Raw genomic sequence first — 18,906 nt, 5'->3', positions numbered from 1 at the left:
AAAAAAGGATAAAGGGGATTTCACCACTGATCCCACAGAAAAACAAACTACCATCAGAGAATACTATAAACACTTCTATGCAATAAAACAACTAGAAAATCTAGAAGAAATGGATAAATTCCTGGACACATACAACCTCCCAAGACTAAACCAGGAAGAAGTTGAATCCCTGAGTAGACTAATAACAATTCCTGAAATTGAGGCAGTAATTAATACCCTACCAACCAAAGAAAGCCCAGGACCAGACAGATTCACAGCCAAATTCTACCAGAGGTACAAAGAGGAGCTGGTACCAGTTCTTCTGAAACTATTCCAAACAATAGAAAAAGAGGGACTCCTCCCTAACTCATTTTATGAGGCCAGCATCATCCTGATACCAAAACCTGACAGAGACACAACAAAAAAGAGAAAATTTCAGGCCAATATCCCTGATGAACATCAATGCAAAAAGCTTATCCACCACAATCAAGTTGGCTTCATCCCTGGGATGCAAGGCTGGTTCAACATACGCAAATCAATCAACAGAATCCATCACATAAACAGAACCAATGACAAATACCTCATGATCTCAACAGATGCAGAAAAGGCCTTCGATAAAATTAAATATCCCTTCATGCTAAAAGTTCTCCATAAACTAGGTATTGATGGAATGTATCTCAAAATAATAAGAGGTATTTATGACAAACCCATAGCCAATATCATACTGAATGGTCAAAAGCTGGAAGCATTCCCTTTGAAAACTGGTACAAGACAAGGATGCCCTCTCATCACTCTTATTCAACACAGTATTGGTAGTTCTAGCCAGAGCAATCAGGCAAGAGAAAGAAATAAAGGGTATTCAAACAGGGAGAGAGGAAGTCAAATTGTCTCTGTTTGCAGATGACATGATTGCATATTTAGAAAACCCCATCGTCTCAGCCCAAAAACTTAATCTGATAACCAACTTCAACAAAGTCTCGGGATACAAAATCAATGTGCAAAAATCATAAGCACTCCTATACACCAACAATAGAGAGCCAAATCATGAGTGAACTCCTATTCACAATTGCTACAAAGAGAATAAAATACCTAGGAATAAAACTAACAAGGGATGTGAAGGACCTCTTCAAGGAGAACTATAAACCACTGCTCAAGGAAATAAGAGAGGACACAAACAAATGGAAAAACATCCCATGCTCATGGATAGGAAGAATCAATATTGTGAAAATGGCCACACTGCCCAAGGTAATTTATAGATTCAATGTCATTCCCATCAAGCTACCATTGACTTTCTTCACAGAATTAGAAAAAACTACTTTAAATTTCATATGGAACCAAAAAAGAGACCATATTGCCAAAACAATCCTAAGCAAAAAGGACAAAGCTGGAGGTGTCATGCTACCTGACTTCTACCTATACCACAAGGCTGCAGTAACCAAAACAGCATGGTACTGGTACCAAAACAGATATATAGACCAATGGAACAGAACAGAGGCCTCAGAAATGATGCTACACATCCACAACCACTTGATCTTTGACAAACCTGACAAAAACAAGAAATGGGGAAAGGATTCCCTATTTAATAAATGGAGTTGGGAAAACTGGATAGCCAAATGCAGAATATTGAAACTGGACCCCTTCCTTACACCTTATACAAAAATTAACTCAAGATGGATTAAAGACTTAAACGTAAAACCTGAAACCATACAAACCCTAGAAGAAAACCTAGGCAATACCATTCAGGACATAGGCATGGGCAAAGACTTCATGACTAAAACACCAAAAGCGTGGCAACAAAAGCCAAAATTGACAAATGGGATATAATTAAACTAAAGAACTTCTGCACAGCAAAAGAAACTGTCATCAGAGTGAACAGGCAACCTACAGAATGGGAGAAAATTTTTGCAATCTACCCATCTGACAAAGGGCTAATATCCAGAATCTACCAGGAACTTAAACCAATTTACAATAAAAAAACAAACAACTCCAGCAAAAACTGGGCAAAGGATATGAACAGACACTTCTCAAAAGAAGACATTTATGTGGCCAACAAATATGCGAAAAAAAGCTCATCATCACTGGTCTTGAGAGAAATGCAAATCAAAACCACAATGAGATACCATCTCATGCCAGTTAGAATGGCGATCATTAAAAAGTCAGGAAACAACAGATGCTGGAGAGGATGTGCAGAAATAGGAACGCTTTTACACTGTTGGTGGGAGTCTAAATTAAACCACTGTGGAATAAATGTAGTGATTCCTCAAGAATCTAGAACCAGAAATACCATTTGACCCAGCAATCCCATTACCTGGTATATACCCACAGGATTATAAATCATTCCACTATAAAGACACATGCACACATATGTTTATTGCGGCACTGTTCACAACAGCAAAGACTTGGAACCAATCCAAATGCCCATCAATGATAGACTGGATAAAGAAAATGTAGCACATATGCACCATGGAATACTATGCAGCTGTAAAAGAGGATGAGTTCATGTCCTTTGCAGGGACATGGATGAAGCTGGAAACCATCACTCTCAGCAAACTAACACAGGAACAGAAAGCCAAATATCACATGTTCTCACTCATAAGTAAGAGGTGAACAATGAGAAAACATGGACACAGGGAGGAAACATCACACACTGGGCCTATCAGGGGCTGAGGGGCTAGGGGAGGGATAGCATTAGGAGAAATGCCAATAATAATGTAGATGATGGGTTGATGGGTGCAGCAAACCACCACGGCATATGTATACCTATGTAACAAACCTGCACGTTCTGCACATGTATCCCATAACTTAAAGTATAATAATAATAAGAAGAATCCTGTCCCAAGCAAAAAGAAGAATGTGAAGAAATATAAGTGTGGAAAACCATGAAGTGTGAAAACAGACCAGCTTGGCCAATGGATTGAAATTGTGTAACATCCAAAAGAGTGATGCAGAACTACCTAGATGGAATGGAAAGATGTCTTACATAGCTACAGGCATACCTTGTTTTACTGAGCTTTGCTTTATGGCACTTTGCAGATATTATGTTTGTTACAAATTGAAGGTTTGTAGCAACCCTGTGTCAAGAAATCTTTCAGTGCCATTTGTATAACAGCATGTGCTCACTTTGTGTCTGTAGGCCACATTTTTGTAATTCCTGCAATATTTCAAACTTTTTCAGTATTATTTATCATTAACAGATAAATATGACCTATGATAGTGATCTTTCATGTTGTAATTGTTTTGGGGTGCCATGAACAAACCCCATATAAGATGGTGAACTTGATTAATAAATATTGTGTGTTTGATTGCTTCACTGAAAAAAAAATCAGCTTTTACTTAGTAAAAGCAGTATAGAATCATCTTCCTTAATAAGAAAAATCATTTATTCTGGCATGGAAAATAAAAACCTAAGCTCAGACCTTGGACAGCTATTAATTACAAAGAAAAATGAGAAAACAGCATACCTTAAATGTAATGGTTAATTTAAAGTATATAAATTTATTAATAAAATCTTAAACAATACTCAATTCTATGCAAGTGTAGCAATCAAATGTTATTTTCATTCTCAATAACATCTCACATAATAGATAGCTCAACTGAGTAAATGTTGTATATTTTCATTTTTGCTAAACAATCTCCATTTAAAACAAATATATTGCTAGCTGTCTATACGTAAATAGGAAGGAGTAATACTTCTAGACAAAGTAAATATTATTAAAATAAGATATTTCAATCAATTTTAGACCAACCATAGTTTTGAATAGCAGACCATACAAAACATAACATCACCCTTCATTCAAACCAAAATCTCAAACTTTTGGATTATATATTTCTTCAAGTTATAGGTCATTTATTGTCAAAATAATAATCCTTTGATATTTTCTTAAACAGATGAAATTTGCTTTCTTTTCCTAGGGAAATGCCAGACTATAGTGATATCTAAGAAATATGATTAAATTAGTTTAATTACTTGATGTTGACTTGATATAAGTCACTGCTCTTTAATGCAAAAACTGCCACTTGCAATTAATGATTGTTGGTACTGCTTCAATTGATCAAATGTCTAATACACATAAAACATTCAAAGAAGTTCTGTATATCTTACAGCAATTCAGTGGAGAAGTCTTGTCCCAGGGGTACGTAAATCTGAAGTACAAGAAACCTCTGGATCAATCCAACTAGAATGAGAGGAGGAAATATACATTCAAATGTTTGAAGCTTTTATATGTGCATATAAACAAACACAATCACAAACCATCAACAAGCTGAAGCTTTTAGCATTTCAGTAATACACAGAACTGCAAATAGCACTACCTATGAGTTACAACCTCACTACGAAAGCAAAAAAAATTGATGAAAATAAAATCAAACTCACAACAAATGTTGTCTTTTAAAGTTCCATCTGTGGCCTTCGTGAAATTTTTATCAAAATTTTAAAAATAATAAGTTTTTATTTATTATTTTTATTAGGTTGCAAGAGAATGTACACATAGAACTGCATTCAACAGAGACATATAAAATTGAACTATAAATTCCCTTCAAGGCAGCCATAAAAGCATGTGGCAATTATTTTTATTCACTGGCAGTTTTAACTGTACTAAACAACTTAATAAAAAACAATAGATCAAGAAAACAATTCTAATTACGACAACTACAACTGAAGGTTTGATGAGCCATAGCTAATTCATACGGTTTTAAATGTGTCCACAATGAGATGAATAGGGGAACATATTTTCATTTATACCTTTTGTTAATTAACATATATTTAATTAATTTAATGTTCACTGAGAACTGATAGCTTTTATTCCCTATTACTAGCTTCATCTGGATTAAAAATATTTGCAGAGAAACCAGTCCCTACAGCATTTTTGACAGCCGAATTCTACAACTGCTTAAAAAATCAATTGATTTTATATTACCTCTCCAGATCTGTTCACTTAATGCCTTTTCTCTTAGGTTTTGAACTTTTGCTTGATCTCTCAATTATGGTGCTCTTAACAGATGTTTTTAGTATGACACTTCCTAAAATATGCAATTTACAAACATATTTTCCTGCTGTGGGACTTTGGGTAGAAAATGGAGATGTCTTGATTTATCTGTGAACCTCTCCTACAAAGCCAATAGTACAGACCAACACGTGGATTAAAGACAAAAAAAGGCAACTAGTCTAAAACTCATGCTATTTTATATTATTCCAACTTAGTACGCTTAACAAATTAAGGGATTTTAAAGTAACAACACATTTTTGGATACTCTATATAAAGAACTTCTGGTATATGATTCCCATTTTGCAACATTCCTGAACAACTTATAACAGTTCCTATGTTTTATCCCAGATTTACTTTCCAAACAATAAACACATTTGATCAAATATGCGTAATATTTTTATCAAACATACAGGGATAACCTTTACTTAAAAGTACTAAGCTTCTGCTTAGTACTCTCCAGAGGGCCATCAGTAGTGTAAGCAATGTAACAGAAATAAGAGATCACAGCCTTTGATCCTAGAAAATTCTCTAGAAATCTGACTTTACCATATTTATGGGAAAAGCCAGTGAGGCAAGCAGAGCTCTGGTCTACAAAAGCAAAGTGAGATACCAAAATGAGGCCAACTTAAAGAAACCATCCTCAATCAATGTCTCTTGCATCTTGCATTGATTGGCCCCACAGTATTTTTCCATTGCACAATGGCCTCTGTAAATAGAGCTGAGAGAACAGCAGGATAAGTGAAATAAGTCTTTAAAAAAGGTCCCTAATTTATGTCACAAATCTCACTGAATCAGCACTGTTCTCTTCAAACACAAAGAGTTACACACATAGGGCATTTTTATATAAGCATTTTTAGATATAAAAGAGTTCTTACCCTCAAAAAAAGAAAGTTTTTTAATTCAACTTTCTCACATATAGAAGCCCCAGTTTCCAAAAGGCTTCACTTCTAAGATTAAAAGAAATATGATGATACCATATGGTGATGATCTGACAAAAAAAAGTACTTTAATAACATTTGACACAGACTGATCCTGTGTGTCAGATGCTAAATAAATTCTACAGTAACATTTTTTTCCAGTGGCTTAGTATATTTAAACTGACTATTCATGTCTACATTATATTTAAAATTACCCTGTCTAAGTAATGTTGAATGTGGAAATTCTGTTAGTCAAAAATGTCCATCAAGTACATAAAATTCATAAAAATTTAGTTTCTTCCTGAAATATGCAGCTTTTTACAGTTTTATAATCTGTTGTCTGTCAGAAACAAACTACCTACTTTCAGGAATTAGTTATCTGTTCATCATGGGCTATTCCATATCCCTTGAGCAAATCAGAAAACCTGTGTGGGCCCTTTTACTTTTCATCTGTAAAACTGGGTTAATAGTTTAGATTTACAACCCATAGGATTATTTATATGGATTAAATTAGGTCTACCATGCAACAAAGATTACTGAGCACCTACTACGTACAAGACTCAATGCTGAAGTTTCTGCAGTAAATAAGACATACATGGTCTCTGCCCTTTTAGAATTTATATTCTAGCTCCATGAAGGAGAAGGTCAGGGTGCTATGAAAGCATATAACCCCGGGTCCTTGCAGGAGAAGAGGATGATTAGTGAAGTTTTTCTTGAAGGACAAGCATTGAAACTCAGCTGGGATGAATACACAGGAATTGACTGGGCAAGCGGGATGGGTGTAGGAGAGAGGAACAAACCTTGCTGGCAGAGAGAGTACTCCATTCTGTGATGGAAAAGGATGGAGTAGATTGGATAAACCTAAAAAGGGGTTAATGGGCTGATAGGAGAGACAGAAGAGGAAATGCAGCAGGAGACCAGTTTGGCAAAGTAGAGAAGAACCCAATTACGTGGGGTCTTGAAGACCATGTGAAGAATATAAGTCATCCTAAAATCAATGGTAAACCCCTCGTACATTCATTCATTTATTCGACAAAGATTTACTGAATGTCTATTCCGGGGGGAAAATGCTCTAGGTAGAGGGTACAGTCTGTGCATGGGTGCCAAGGTGACAGTGCACTGGACTATGTTTCAAAACAGCAATGGGACCTATATGGTTGCAACAGCATGAACAAGAAAAAGAGTAACGGAAATAGGTCAGAACTAAGAAGGGCACCAGATACTGCAGAGTCCTATAGGTTTTTGAGTTTTAATCTGAGAGAGATGGGACATTTTTAGTGGAGGAGTAACATTACTTATGTGTTTCTTACAATTTAAAAGTATTACTCTGGCTGCTAATTTGACAACGACTGTAATAGAGAGGCCAAGTCAGAAACAGGGAGACCAATTAGGTTACTACAATAATCCAAGCATGAGATACTGGTGGCTTTGACCAGTAGCACTGGAGGTACCAAGAAGTGATCAGACTCTCAACCTATTTTAAACATAGTGCCAACAAGACCTTCCAGATAGACTGAATGAAGAGAAAGAAAAATCAAAGCTGATTTAAAAGCTTTTTTTCTAAGCAACTGAAAAGATAAGTTGCTAACAGCAGAAACGCGGCAGCCTGCAGGAGAAGGAATTTCGAGGAGTAAAGACCAGAAGTTAGGCTTTGGACATATTGTATTTCAGCTGTCCAAGCACAGAAATGTCAAGTAAGTAAGATGATATTCAAGAAGTCTAGAGTTAGGAGAGAAGTCTGAGCTGGAAATGTAAGCTAGAGTAAGACAGAGATGGCATTTAAATCCATGAGCTGGAAGCTGATAACCAAGGGAGTAAGTGTAGACAGAGTGCCAATGACTGAGTCCAGGGACGCTGCAACGTTAATTTGAGTTGGGGAAAAGAGGAAGAACCACAAAAGAAGGCTAAGAAAGAAGAACAGTGAAATGGGAAGAAAACTAGGAGTATGGACATCTTGGGTATGAGTGAGGAAAATATAAGAAGGAGGTGTCAACTTTCTCAAATGCTGCTAATATGTGAAGTAAGATGAGGGCTGAGAACTGTCCACTGGATTCAGGAAAATAGAGGCAGGTCAAAGCCACTGAGGGGTTTTAAACAGAGGAAGTCATGACAAGATAAAAATGATACTAAAGTGGGGGCCTGAGGAGGCCTGGGGAAACCTCATAAAGGTGATCTCATCCTCCAGAGCAGCTGAAATGCAGAACAATGCCAGGCTTCAGGGATGCTACCCCCCCAAGACACATCATTTGATTCAGATGCCACAGGCAGAGAAAACAATGGTTTCAAATATGAGCCTCCAACAGAAAGCTCTGAAGAAGACCCTCCAAATGACATATGTTTATGTGTGACAGAGCTGCTTCTCATATGGGCAACTCTATATAATGTGTTCCAGAGTGAAGAGCAGCAGGGACTTATTTATTCAGCTGGTGAAGGGTTTACTCAAGTCTCATTATCAAGGCCAGCTGGTTACAATGAAAAATTATGACCCAAACTGTCACAGTTTCATAGTATGGCAAATTTAACAAACTTATCAAACACCAACCATGTACCAGGCACTGAGTTAAGGGTACAAAGAAGATGATTCGGGAAGATCCCTGCCCTAGAGAAGTGCACAGTCTGATAAGTAATATCACAATCTCCTTTATTTTATGTGTTTGAGATCCTCAAATACAAGTTAAACCAGAAATATTATTTTTTAAAATGAAAAGTTCAACATACTTAATTTCATTACTAAACTTTCTTCCTAAGTAGTACCTAATACAGACAGAAACACCAATAGGGTACCTAATGTCAAGTTTGCATAAATAAAGTGGATGTTTACTCTTAAAATAGGAATACATAACGGTAATTGAATTTAGAAATGTTAATTAAAAGCTAATTATCTATTCAAGGCATGTCATTTAGTTTAAATTTAACCATACAAACTTCACATAGAAGGCCATTTTACACAAGTAAAAATAGCTATATATTTCTGTTATTAAAAATTCCAAATAACCTTAAAGGCATTAGTGCAGGGCAGACTATATAAACTGTTTCATTTGTTACAGTGCTACACATGATATAGAAAAGCCAGATTAACTTTTAATTATAAGGCATTGTACAATAAATACATTAAAAGATTTTTCTGTTTTTTTACAATTAAAACCATCATCTTTCCATTTAAAAAAGTAATTATGACACATTAAACTTGGTTTGTTTCTTAAAAAAAAAAACCTCAGATAAAAATGGAAAAGCAGAGCTTGTATTTAATCATTCAGTCTTCAGTAGAGGAGGAATCTATCTCAGAATCAAATGAGAAAGGTTACTAGAAGTGATTGATTTTAGTAATAAGGTAACCATGTGCATAGATACTGAGGGCATTAAATGAAAATACAGGTGGGCTTTATAAGTTAAGAAAAAAACAAAAGAGCTAACACTGGCTTAGAACAAAGTCATATTCCTGAAAGTCAAATATATCTATATGTCTTACAAAACCAATATCCTTAAAAAGATGTCCTGTGTCTCTTGCAAGAAGATGAAACCACAGTTTCAGACAGGTTTCCCTGGATCATCTTAGTTCACCTCATTTATAAGTACAAATATATATGGAAATGCAAAAAACCTCCTGTTACAGACACACACACACACACACACGCAGAAACTATTAGCAAAGCATAATCTTTAAGTGGCAGTAAATTAAAAACTATCTTTAATGATGATTATCTCTTCTTTTTTTTTCCAGTCTCTTTCTTAGTTTAGAAAGAAACACTGGCAAACCGCTTTAAAATAAATCATCTTTCACTTATAACTTCTATAACTAGTTGATGTCTTAGAAATCTAAAATATGCATGTAGTAGCTTGAAATGGCACATAAAGCATAGAACCTATATAAGTTTAGAAAACTGAATTAAAATGATAAAATCAGGTACCAACAACAGGTCTTTTTATAGAGCTTCATGCATGGTAGGTATTCGATAAATGTTCTAATGAATGAAAGAAAGAATAAGTAAATGATGAATGTAAAAAAAAACTATTTATATTTGCTAAATCACCTGAAATTTATATTTAAAACATAGGACGTAGCTGATGAAAAATTTAGTTAATCATTCTGATAAATCATATTCCTTAAATCAATCAGTTTACTCAAGGTCTAATTTAGTAGCAGAGCCTTGAATTATAACCCTATCTCTGCTAATAACTGGGCTTCTGATAAATCTGGGTTATCTCTCAGGGTTTCTTCTGCTTTGAAATGTTGATCTTAATTTCTAAAGTAAACAAGAATTGAAATAGATTCTATGGGTCTTTGTTAAATCACATATTCATATATATACTTTAATTATGATTAATATTAAAAGGTAATAAGTGTATGAGTTGACATGTCACTAAATTATGCTCTATATCTTATTTCTGATACATTTTTTCTCATAAATTAATTTCTTGTAATTTAGGAATGCTGATTTTATTTCAAAGTTTAGCCCTGATGAGGAACCAATCTCAGTTTGTTCATTTGTAAAAGAGCTATTATGAGGATTAAAAGAGTTCATAAATATTAAATGTTTACAAAGCTCCTGGCACATAGTAAGTGCTCAATAAATGCTATTATTATCATAATTAATGGCTGCCAAATACTCTTCTAAATCTTCTTTAAGATACTACTAGATTTCTAGAAGATGGTGAGGTAGAATATATTTTTTTAAAGGCCTAGCACAGTGCCTAGCATACAGTTAGTTGCCCTCTAAATTAAAAAAAAAAAATTCTATCACCTTACATAAACAGATGTCAGTAGAAGTCATACTAATGTGCCTATTTATGAGACATAAAAGCATAACTTTGAGTACAAAATGTTAAGTTTCAATATTAAAAATATTACTTACGGATTTGCTTATTCTCCTTTGGTAACTGAATTTTGTTTGTTTGGCTGCTGCCTTCCAGGACAAACACAAAACTTTTAACTTCTTTATCAAATTCCTATAGAACAAAATGAAAACAGTAGTTATCACAGGATATTTTATTTGGCTTCTACTATAAAATTGAAACTTCAGATCTACAGGGAAAAAAAATCCCATATTCAAATAACTTAAAAGCAGGCTCAGGCCTTAGTACTTTTATTCTGAGACTTGCTGGGAACTAGAATATGGAGGCATGGTGAAAGGACAAAGAGCAAGGGCATTCAAGGTGTGGACTGGAAAGTGACTGAAATTATGGATGATGGATTCTGGGCTGGAGAGAAAAGGGAGACAAATAAAATAAACGAATTAATTAAATCAATAAATGAAGCAAAACAAAACAAAGGAAAAGTAAAATAGTCAATGGCCTAAAGTTCCCAATGAAGTTGAAGAAGAGAGTGGAGTAATTGAGCAAGCGACCTTAAGAATAAAGACTGGGGTCAGAAAGGGACATTTTAATGTCTCAGTAACTTCAGAGGTCCTATAGTTTGTGGTGATAGGGAGCAGGGTAAGACAGGAGGGATGAATGCTGAAGTAGAGTGGAAGAGGTTGTTAAAGATGAAGAAATCAAGAAACTGAGAAGGCCAGGACTTGGAGAGATTTTTCTTACAGATACTGAAGTCATCTAAAATGATATACAGCAGGGCGTGGAGTACATAGAAGGGTTATGACCTGTATGCCAAAGTCTTAGACAACTGAAGAGTGGTGTCCAGGACAGCTGCAGCCAACAATGTCATGAAAGGATTTTGGAGTGAAAGAACAGGAAAAACAGCTCTGAAATTTGATCAAGCCCTTTCTTCTATAACCTTCACTCACATTTCTTCCCCTGATTTATGTGGCTCTAATTTCTAATACTTACTTTCCAAATCACAGATGGACTACCAAGGATCTTCCATTTTGCTCCAGGATTTTTTCCTTGAGCACTGAAGATTTCAACAAATGCACCTCCCTAAAAAATGAAAATAAAATATTAAAAGACAATGCTAACGAGGAAATATTATCCACCACATAGTCTATAATCAGTGTTCCCGGCATCTGTCAGTTAAGCTGATCTGGGATGAAACATTATCCCTGTTATTACTCCTACTTTATACCTTGATTGTATCTAAACCACAACCATTCTGATTTGGGTCACCTTGGATTAATGGTTTAAAGAATCTGTTTTTGAAGCATGACAAACATTAAATAAATTATGCCATACAAACCCTACAGCATCTCATTGGGGGACTCATTTACTTGACACATACAGACCATTCTTGCAAAACATTTTATGTTTTACAGACTGTGTTTTGCAACCACACTAAAGGGTTTAAAAGCAATTCTTGAATCAGGCCAATACTTTCAGGTAGTTATCTCTGAATACAAGCTTTCTAGTCATACTGACTGAGGCTCCAACACTGGCTTTTTAACTATCTGACCTTGGAGTTACTTAACTTCTTGATTCTCCATCTATAAAATGGGTTGTTGGATTACATAAGATACTAAATATTAAACCTCGAGCACAATACTCAGCTCACAGTAGGGGCTCAACAGCACCAGCAAAGTTTATTCAAAAAATGGGAAGGGAAATTAAACAGTTTAGTACTGGTCAATAAAAAGGCCTGGGAGGGATTTGGGAAGTCCTATTTTGATCATTCCTACAAGATATTTTTATATATGTAATACAAATTAATGTGAAGATCTATAAAATCTGTATAAGAGCAATCAAATATTGTTTCTGCAGACAGCCTACTGGTTCCCCATTGTAAACATGAGAACATGGAAGGACACACTTATGTAAGCACACTGAAGATATTACTGAATGTCCATAAGCTTTAATTAAGAAAGGGGAATTAAATAAGATAATTATCTCTAAGGAAGAATTTATTGCAAAAAATGAGAATCCAATATGAGGACTAAATACGGTTTGAATTCTAAAGAATATGTGAGCAAATCTAATTTCTGTAAGGAATTTCTAGCTTTTAATTTTTTTCAGTAATATAAAGATATTTTTGCCTCTGAGTTTTAACACACAATCACTTGAAGGTAAGACATTTAATGTCTTCTTCCTTAGGCAGTATTACGTGCAAACTGTATATGGGATAGAATTACTATAGCTTGTGAGGGCAGGTCATATTTCACTATGAATTTTAAATTTGAGACAGCTAGTCCTTTTAAAAGACAAAAGCCCTCATACTTGGTGAGAAAGCAAATTCTCCCTGCTGCTTTTTGCTTTCCCATTTCCTCCAAGTTTCCTGTAGTGGGCACATGTTTTTTTGATAATATATTTTACCTATAAGATGTGAGACAAACTCTCTAAAAGTGTTCTAGCCCAATTAGTGATAACGAATGGGACAGAAGAAAGAGAACTGCAGACTACTCCGAGAGCACTCATAAAGAGGCAAGTAGTGTTAGGTGAACGAAAAGGCAGAAGCAATAAAGAGGTGGAGACGGGTAGAGAACTGATTAGATACAGTAACAAACGTTCATCAGAACAGCAGGACTAGCATGGTAAACAGACTGTAAACAAGGAGTGTAACCTCTTGCAAAGGCGAGGAGAGGAGATCAGGAAGGGAGGTGTCCAGTGAGGTGAGGAAAGCAGGTCGAGACACTCTAGGATACTCAAAGTGACTGAGGACGACCCAGAAGCAGTGTTTCTCCAAGTGTGATCCTTGGACCCCATGCATAGAAATCACTTGGGGGAAGTAGTTAAAAAGCTAAATCAAGTGACTCCCACCCAGAGATTCGGATTCACCAGATCTGGGATAAGGGTCTGGAAATCTGCATATTTACAAGCACCCCAAGAAAGTCTGATGTACTCCAACGTCTGAGATTCACTGACTCCCAGTTCTGGAAAAATAAAACAGCACATAGCCAAAGTGCTTATTTTCTTTCTTGATGTAACAATGCATGCATTCACTCATTCACTCTTCTAAATCGCTTCTGAGATACCAGTGTTGCATGAATACTGAGTCTCCAAAGCGCCTTGTTAAAACGCAAGATTTCTGGGCCCTGCCCTCAAGATTCTGATTCAGGAGGTTTCAGTGGGGCTTAAGATCTCCATTTTAGGTAGAATCACAGACAATTAATTCATCTTAAGAAACACTGAGTTGGAGAGTGAACAAAAGCCAAATCATAGGCCTAGACATTGGTAACTTTTTCCTTCTCTCTGGGTCAACAACTTACCCCTGAAAAAGACCTTATTATGGGGATAGAGGGTGCACTTTATCCTCACCCCGATCACGGACTACTTCACTCAAGAAGAGAAAGGTATAGACAGGTTGGAGAACCGTTTAGGGTTACCTGGTACTCATTTTTGAACATTCCCGCAGGGGGCCCAGGGCTTGAGGGGCACAGAGTTCAGGGTTTTCCAGCGAGTGGCGTGACCCTGACGGCTGGAAATCGGCTGGCGGGAACCCAGGAGCCCGACGGGTGGGAAAGGCCTTCGTGCTTGGCCCAGACTTGGGCAGGCTCTTTTCAGCCCCTCCGGCTCCTGGTCAGCTCCATCTCCCGCCCTCGACCAGCACCATTGCGGCTCCAGCCTCCGCGGTGCCCGGGTCTGGGGAGGGCGCAGCTGCCTGGACGGACTCCGGGCCGTCCCTGGGGAGTGACCGTGTGTGTAACCTACGTGACGGGGCGCCCAGTCGCGGAGCCACGGACAACCGCCCGCTGGCCTAGGAAAAGCGGGCGCGCTCCCGCTGCCGCCCCACCCCAGAATCCGACCGCGAAAGAGCAGCGCCGAGCGCCACCAGCGTTCCGGCCGCGCCCATTGGTTTCCACTGGGCGCCTGCGCGTTGCGCTCTCTAGGCTTCTCGCCGACGGGCACGGGAGGATACGCGGTGACGTAGCGTTGCCCAGGCAACCGCGGGACTCCTGGAGAAATGGTGGGCGGTCCAAACGGTGAGCAGCACTCTCCTTAGGTCATGACCTCTGCCGACTAAAAAGGCTAAACTCAGCGTGGATTAGGGCTATGCCAGGTACTGGACTCTTCTAGAGTACCTGTCACATCGGTTTGGTCTCTCCTCGTGGTAAACACTGATAACTGGTAGGTTCCTGAGGAATACAGTCATGGACTCATGGAACCCTCACGCGGCCTTTGCTTAGAAGATTCCCAAATTTGGGTTCGTTGAGGCAGTAAGAGGGTCAGCTGGACCCTTTCATTGTTTCAGAAGACCCTAGGAAGCCAAGATTTTTTTTGTAGAAAATAATAGCTTATTGAGACTAGCACTCGCTTAAGTGTAACTATTGTTACTTTATTTAGTTTCTAGATCAGAGCCACTGCTTACATGGAAGGTACTATTGCCAATTTTTGGCTAAGGAACTGTGGTTCAGAAAGGTTAAATGGCTTGGCCAAAGTCATATGGCACCAGTTAGGAATTCTTATCTGATGCTGCACTCATGGTTGAGTTAGGTCAATGGCATAGGTTAATGCTAATCAGGTACCACTCATAAAGTTCCTGCTGTAGGCTGAGTGGCTCACAGGTTCACAATTCTGTGAGGTAAGGGTTAGTCTCCTTTCATTTGAGAAGATTGAGATTCAGAGTCGATTAGGAATTTACTCAAGGATGCAATATTGAGTTTCATTTATGTTTGAGTCTAAAGCCCAGAATCATTCCACTTCACCCAAAAACCTCAAACATTTATTGTCCTATCATATGCCAACTATTATGGATGATGTAAGGGATGCGAAAATGAATGCTATTTGGACCTGCTCCTTATCAAGGATAAGAAGGAGCAGATAAGGAACAAACCTTCTTGAACATTCTAAGCCAAATAATAGATGGAAGGAAATAGAGGTGGGGGCCATGGCACAGCTATACATTGCAGTATAGTGTCTAGAATCCAGACTTCCTGATTTCTAGGCCAGCAAACTTAGTTCAACAGCAGTTTCTTGTAAGGCTCTGTGCTGGAGGCTTTGACAATTGTGATCGATAGACATGGTCTCTGTCTTACAAGACTTATCTATGGGGGACATTTATCCACTAATTCTTTTTAACAGATGGTTTCTAGGAACATAAGATATTTCAAATACTATGCTAAGAGACTGGGTGTGCAGTGAATGGCCCTACCTTCATGGAGCTTACATAGGGGAGTGAGACAGATGATAAATAAAATAGCAAATAATTACAACTTGTGATAAATATCATGAATTCAATCACAGGGAGTAACATTGGGTGGGTATATTAGTTTCCTGTGGCTGCTGTAACATTACCTCAAAAGGAGTAGCTTAAAACAACAGAAATTTATTCTCTCATAGTTCTGGAGGCCAGAAGTCCAAAATCAAAGTGTCAGTAGGGCAACACTCCTCTAGTGGCTTTAGAGGAGAATCCATTCTTTGCCTCATCAGCTTCTGGCAGCTGTTGGCACTCCTTGAATTGTGGCTCCATTTCTCCAGTCTCTGTCTCACCTCTGTGGTCACATTGTCTTCTCCTCTTCTGTGTGTTTTCCCTGTGTGTCTCTTATAAAGAGGTTGTAATAGTATTTAGGGCCAACTTTGATAATCCAAAGCAATCTCTTTATTTCAAGATAATTTAATCACATCTCCAAAGACCAATTTTTCCAAATAAGGAAACATTTACATGCTCCAGGGGGGTTGATGTGAATATCTTCTTTGGGCAGCTGTTAATAATAAGGATGGCAAAAGGTATAATGAGAATCTGGGAAGAATCTAGGGGACATCTTAAGGCTTCTAACAATCTACTTGGGTCTCTGAAAAGGGTCTTTTGACACCATAGTTGAAGTGAAATCCACAATTTTGCCCTACTTTATTTTCTTTCTTCCTCTTATGATTACATGAGTTAATTAATAGGTTTATCATTTATCTACAACTAAAAGGGTGAATTAATAACCTCAATTTGTCAATGAAAAAATGAGCTACAGAGTTGAAAATGAATAATTACAGTGAATCAGTAAGTCTTATTACTCAGGTGTTTTTGGTTTTGATCACCTGTTTATTCAACTTAAGACTAGAAGGAAACAGTGTCCATTTATTTCAATGTCCTCACTTCCTAAAGAGAAAGTAATAGTCCAAAGCCAAACATTGTCACCTGACCGTCCTAATTTCTAACAAGTTCAGGAGACTCAGTTGGATTGTCATTAGCAAGTATGATATACTGCTTGTCCAGGAAATGGGCAAATCTGAAAGCTGCCCAAGTTTATCAGTGTTATTTTGCCTATGGTGAGAGCCACCATTAACAATGACAATGGTAGCAATAAAGCAAAAATAAGAATGTGCAGTACTTTAACAGTATGCATTCAAAATCAGAGAAAGGAGGAAATCCAACTTTGCAATAGCAAGTATTCTTCAATTTGATTGAATGCAAGCTATAAACAAAAACTTGGATTTGACTGTGACTTCAAGGATATCTATAGCACAATTTTGAAAAAAAGAAAAAAAGGAAAAAAGCCAGCCTGCCCAAACAACTTGGCTTAAACCAAGTTATTTATGTTCATTATAAAAGATAAACCAAGTTATTTATGTTCCCTATAAAAGACAATGAAACAATTTCTTTAATTGCTACAATTTTTTAAGAAGTTGGTACATTTAGTAATTGCGTTAAATTGCTTAACTTAATTTGACAACATTAAGATTAGTCACTTTACAAGCTGTAAAGTGCTTGTCTTTGTTCTACAAAGAAAGTGATTTGAAAAAAATAAAGTAATTTGGTGGTATATTAATATCAAAGGATGTTGGATAGTATTTAAAATGGAATAGACTAGAAACAGTTTTTAAAGGGTGGCAGTCTTCGTATGCCAATATAGCCATTCAACTTAGATGAGTATGATTATCAATTTGACAAGAAATAATATCTTTTGAACTAAGAATGTACTGTATTTACAATATTGTTGTAGTTTGTATTTTGATTACAGTACGTAATCTAATTATTTGGCTGATGGGAAGAAATAAGATATCTGTTTCATGAGAATTTGCTGCACAATAATCTAAAAATGTTTAATACTTGAAGTGTTAATTTTTTATATATTATGGAATAGCTTTATGAATGATAATGTTGAGTTGATAGGAAAGCTTTGAAACTGGGCCTATTTTATAGTTTTAAGCAAGAAAAATTAATGATACCAAAGTTATTCATTTGACAGTTGATTTGAAAATAGTAGTGTCTTCTTTTTTCCAGAAAGTATGGAATGGTGAAAGTTTTTGAGGGTTTTACTGTTTTTAGATTTTCTCCTCAAATGGGTTGTTCCCCCTTCTCGGGTCCATGAGATCCTATGGGGACTATTTCTTGCCTGTACCTATAGATGACCAAGTACTTTAAAAGTCATGCATCAATTTAAAATTTCCAAAACCGGCTACCACTTGAAAGCTTTCTCAGGAAAACAAGACAAAACAAAAAAACTATCCCAGTAGTTTGATATTTAGGTATGAATACTTTCCTAAACAAAGTAGCTTTACATAGCAAGCACTTAGGTTTAGAAAAACGACCATTTGCCAAATGCATCTTTGAAAGGAATAAATTAATTGAGTGGATATTTAGTATTAATTTGTTTTACAATGAGGGTTTTTAACAGAAAAGTTAGATCTAAGTAGCAAGTTTTTCTTGGATAACTTTCATTAACCTAAAGCCAGTTAGTGTTGATTTGTGATAAAAGGGCTGTAGAAAACTGTATATTTACATGAGAAAGAATGAAATTGGACTCTTGCTTTACTTTTTAAATGTATATACATGAATTAACTCAAAATGAATCAAAGACATAAGACCTAAAACTATAAAACTCTTATAAGAAAACATAAGGGGAAAACTTCATGACATTGGACTTGGCATTGATTTCTTAACAACTAGAGTAGATCCAGCTGCATCTAGAGGTCAGAAACATCATCAGGTTTCCTTTCTCCACACTGCTTCCTCTAGGTTGCCTCAGTCGTTAGGCTGGCTCTCTTTAGGTTTACAAAATGGCTATAGCATTCTCAATTTTACATTCCGATATCACTAAATAGAGCATTTGGGGCTAAAGTCCTGAAGTTACCTTCATTTGGATCAGTTCAGATGATATGCCTATCTCTGAAATAAACACTTTGATCAGATAAATAGGCTTAAGGCTAGATTAAGTGCTTATTCTTAAACCAGTCCCAGCAAGCAGGGAGATGAGATATATTAACTGGCT

At 36.7% G+C, this 18,906-nt stretch overlaps 1 protein-coding gene across 17 annotated transcripts in view; it reads right to left on the bottom strand.

Moving 5' to 3' along the window:
• The window catches only part of CFAP20DC (CFAP20 domain containing), a 326,758-nt gene extending 309,597 nt beyond the window's left edge, over positions 1–17,161 (bottom strand). For 12 of the 17 annotated variants that reach the window (XR_008501471.1, XM_054480722.2, XM_054480721.1 and 9 more), the window contains exons 1-4: positions 14,089–17,161; positions 11,666–11,755; positions 10,735–10,828; positions 4,082–4,154 (exon numbers count right to left, since the gene is read on the bottom strand). Coding sequence is in view for 11 of the 17 variants with exons in the window: in XM_054480722.2 (XP_054336697.1) it covers positions 4,082–4,154; positions 10,735–10,828; positions 11,666–11,755; positions 14,089–14,109 (278 nt within the window). In the remaining 6 variants the exon portion in view is untranslated. The remainder of the gene's footprint in view (positions 1–4,081; positions 4,155–10,734; positions 10,829–11,665; positions 11,756–14,088) is intronic. The other 5 variants (XM_054480732.2, XM_054480731.1, XM_054480728.2 and 2 more) reach the window with 2 other exon arrangements.
• Positions 17,162–18,906: the final 1,745 nt, after the last annotated feature.

Source organism: Pongo pygmaeus, chromosome 2 (assembly GCF_028885625.2).
Source record: "Pongo pygmaeus isolate AG05252 chromosome 2, NHGRI_mPonPyg2-v2.0_pri, whole genome shotgun sequence".
NCBI lineage: Eukaryota > Metazoa > Chordata > Mammalia > Primates > Hominidae > Pongo > Pongo pygmaeus.
This window is presented reverse-complemented; position numbering and strand designations above follow the sequence as displayed.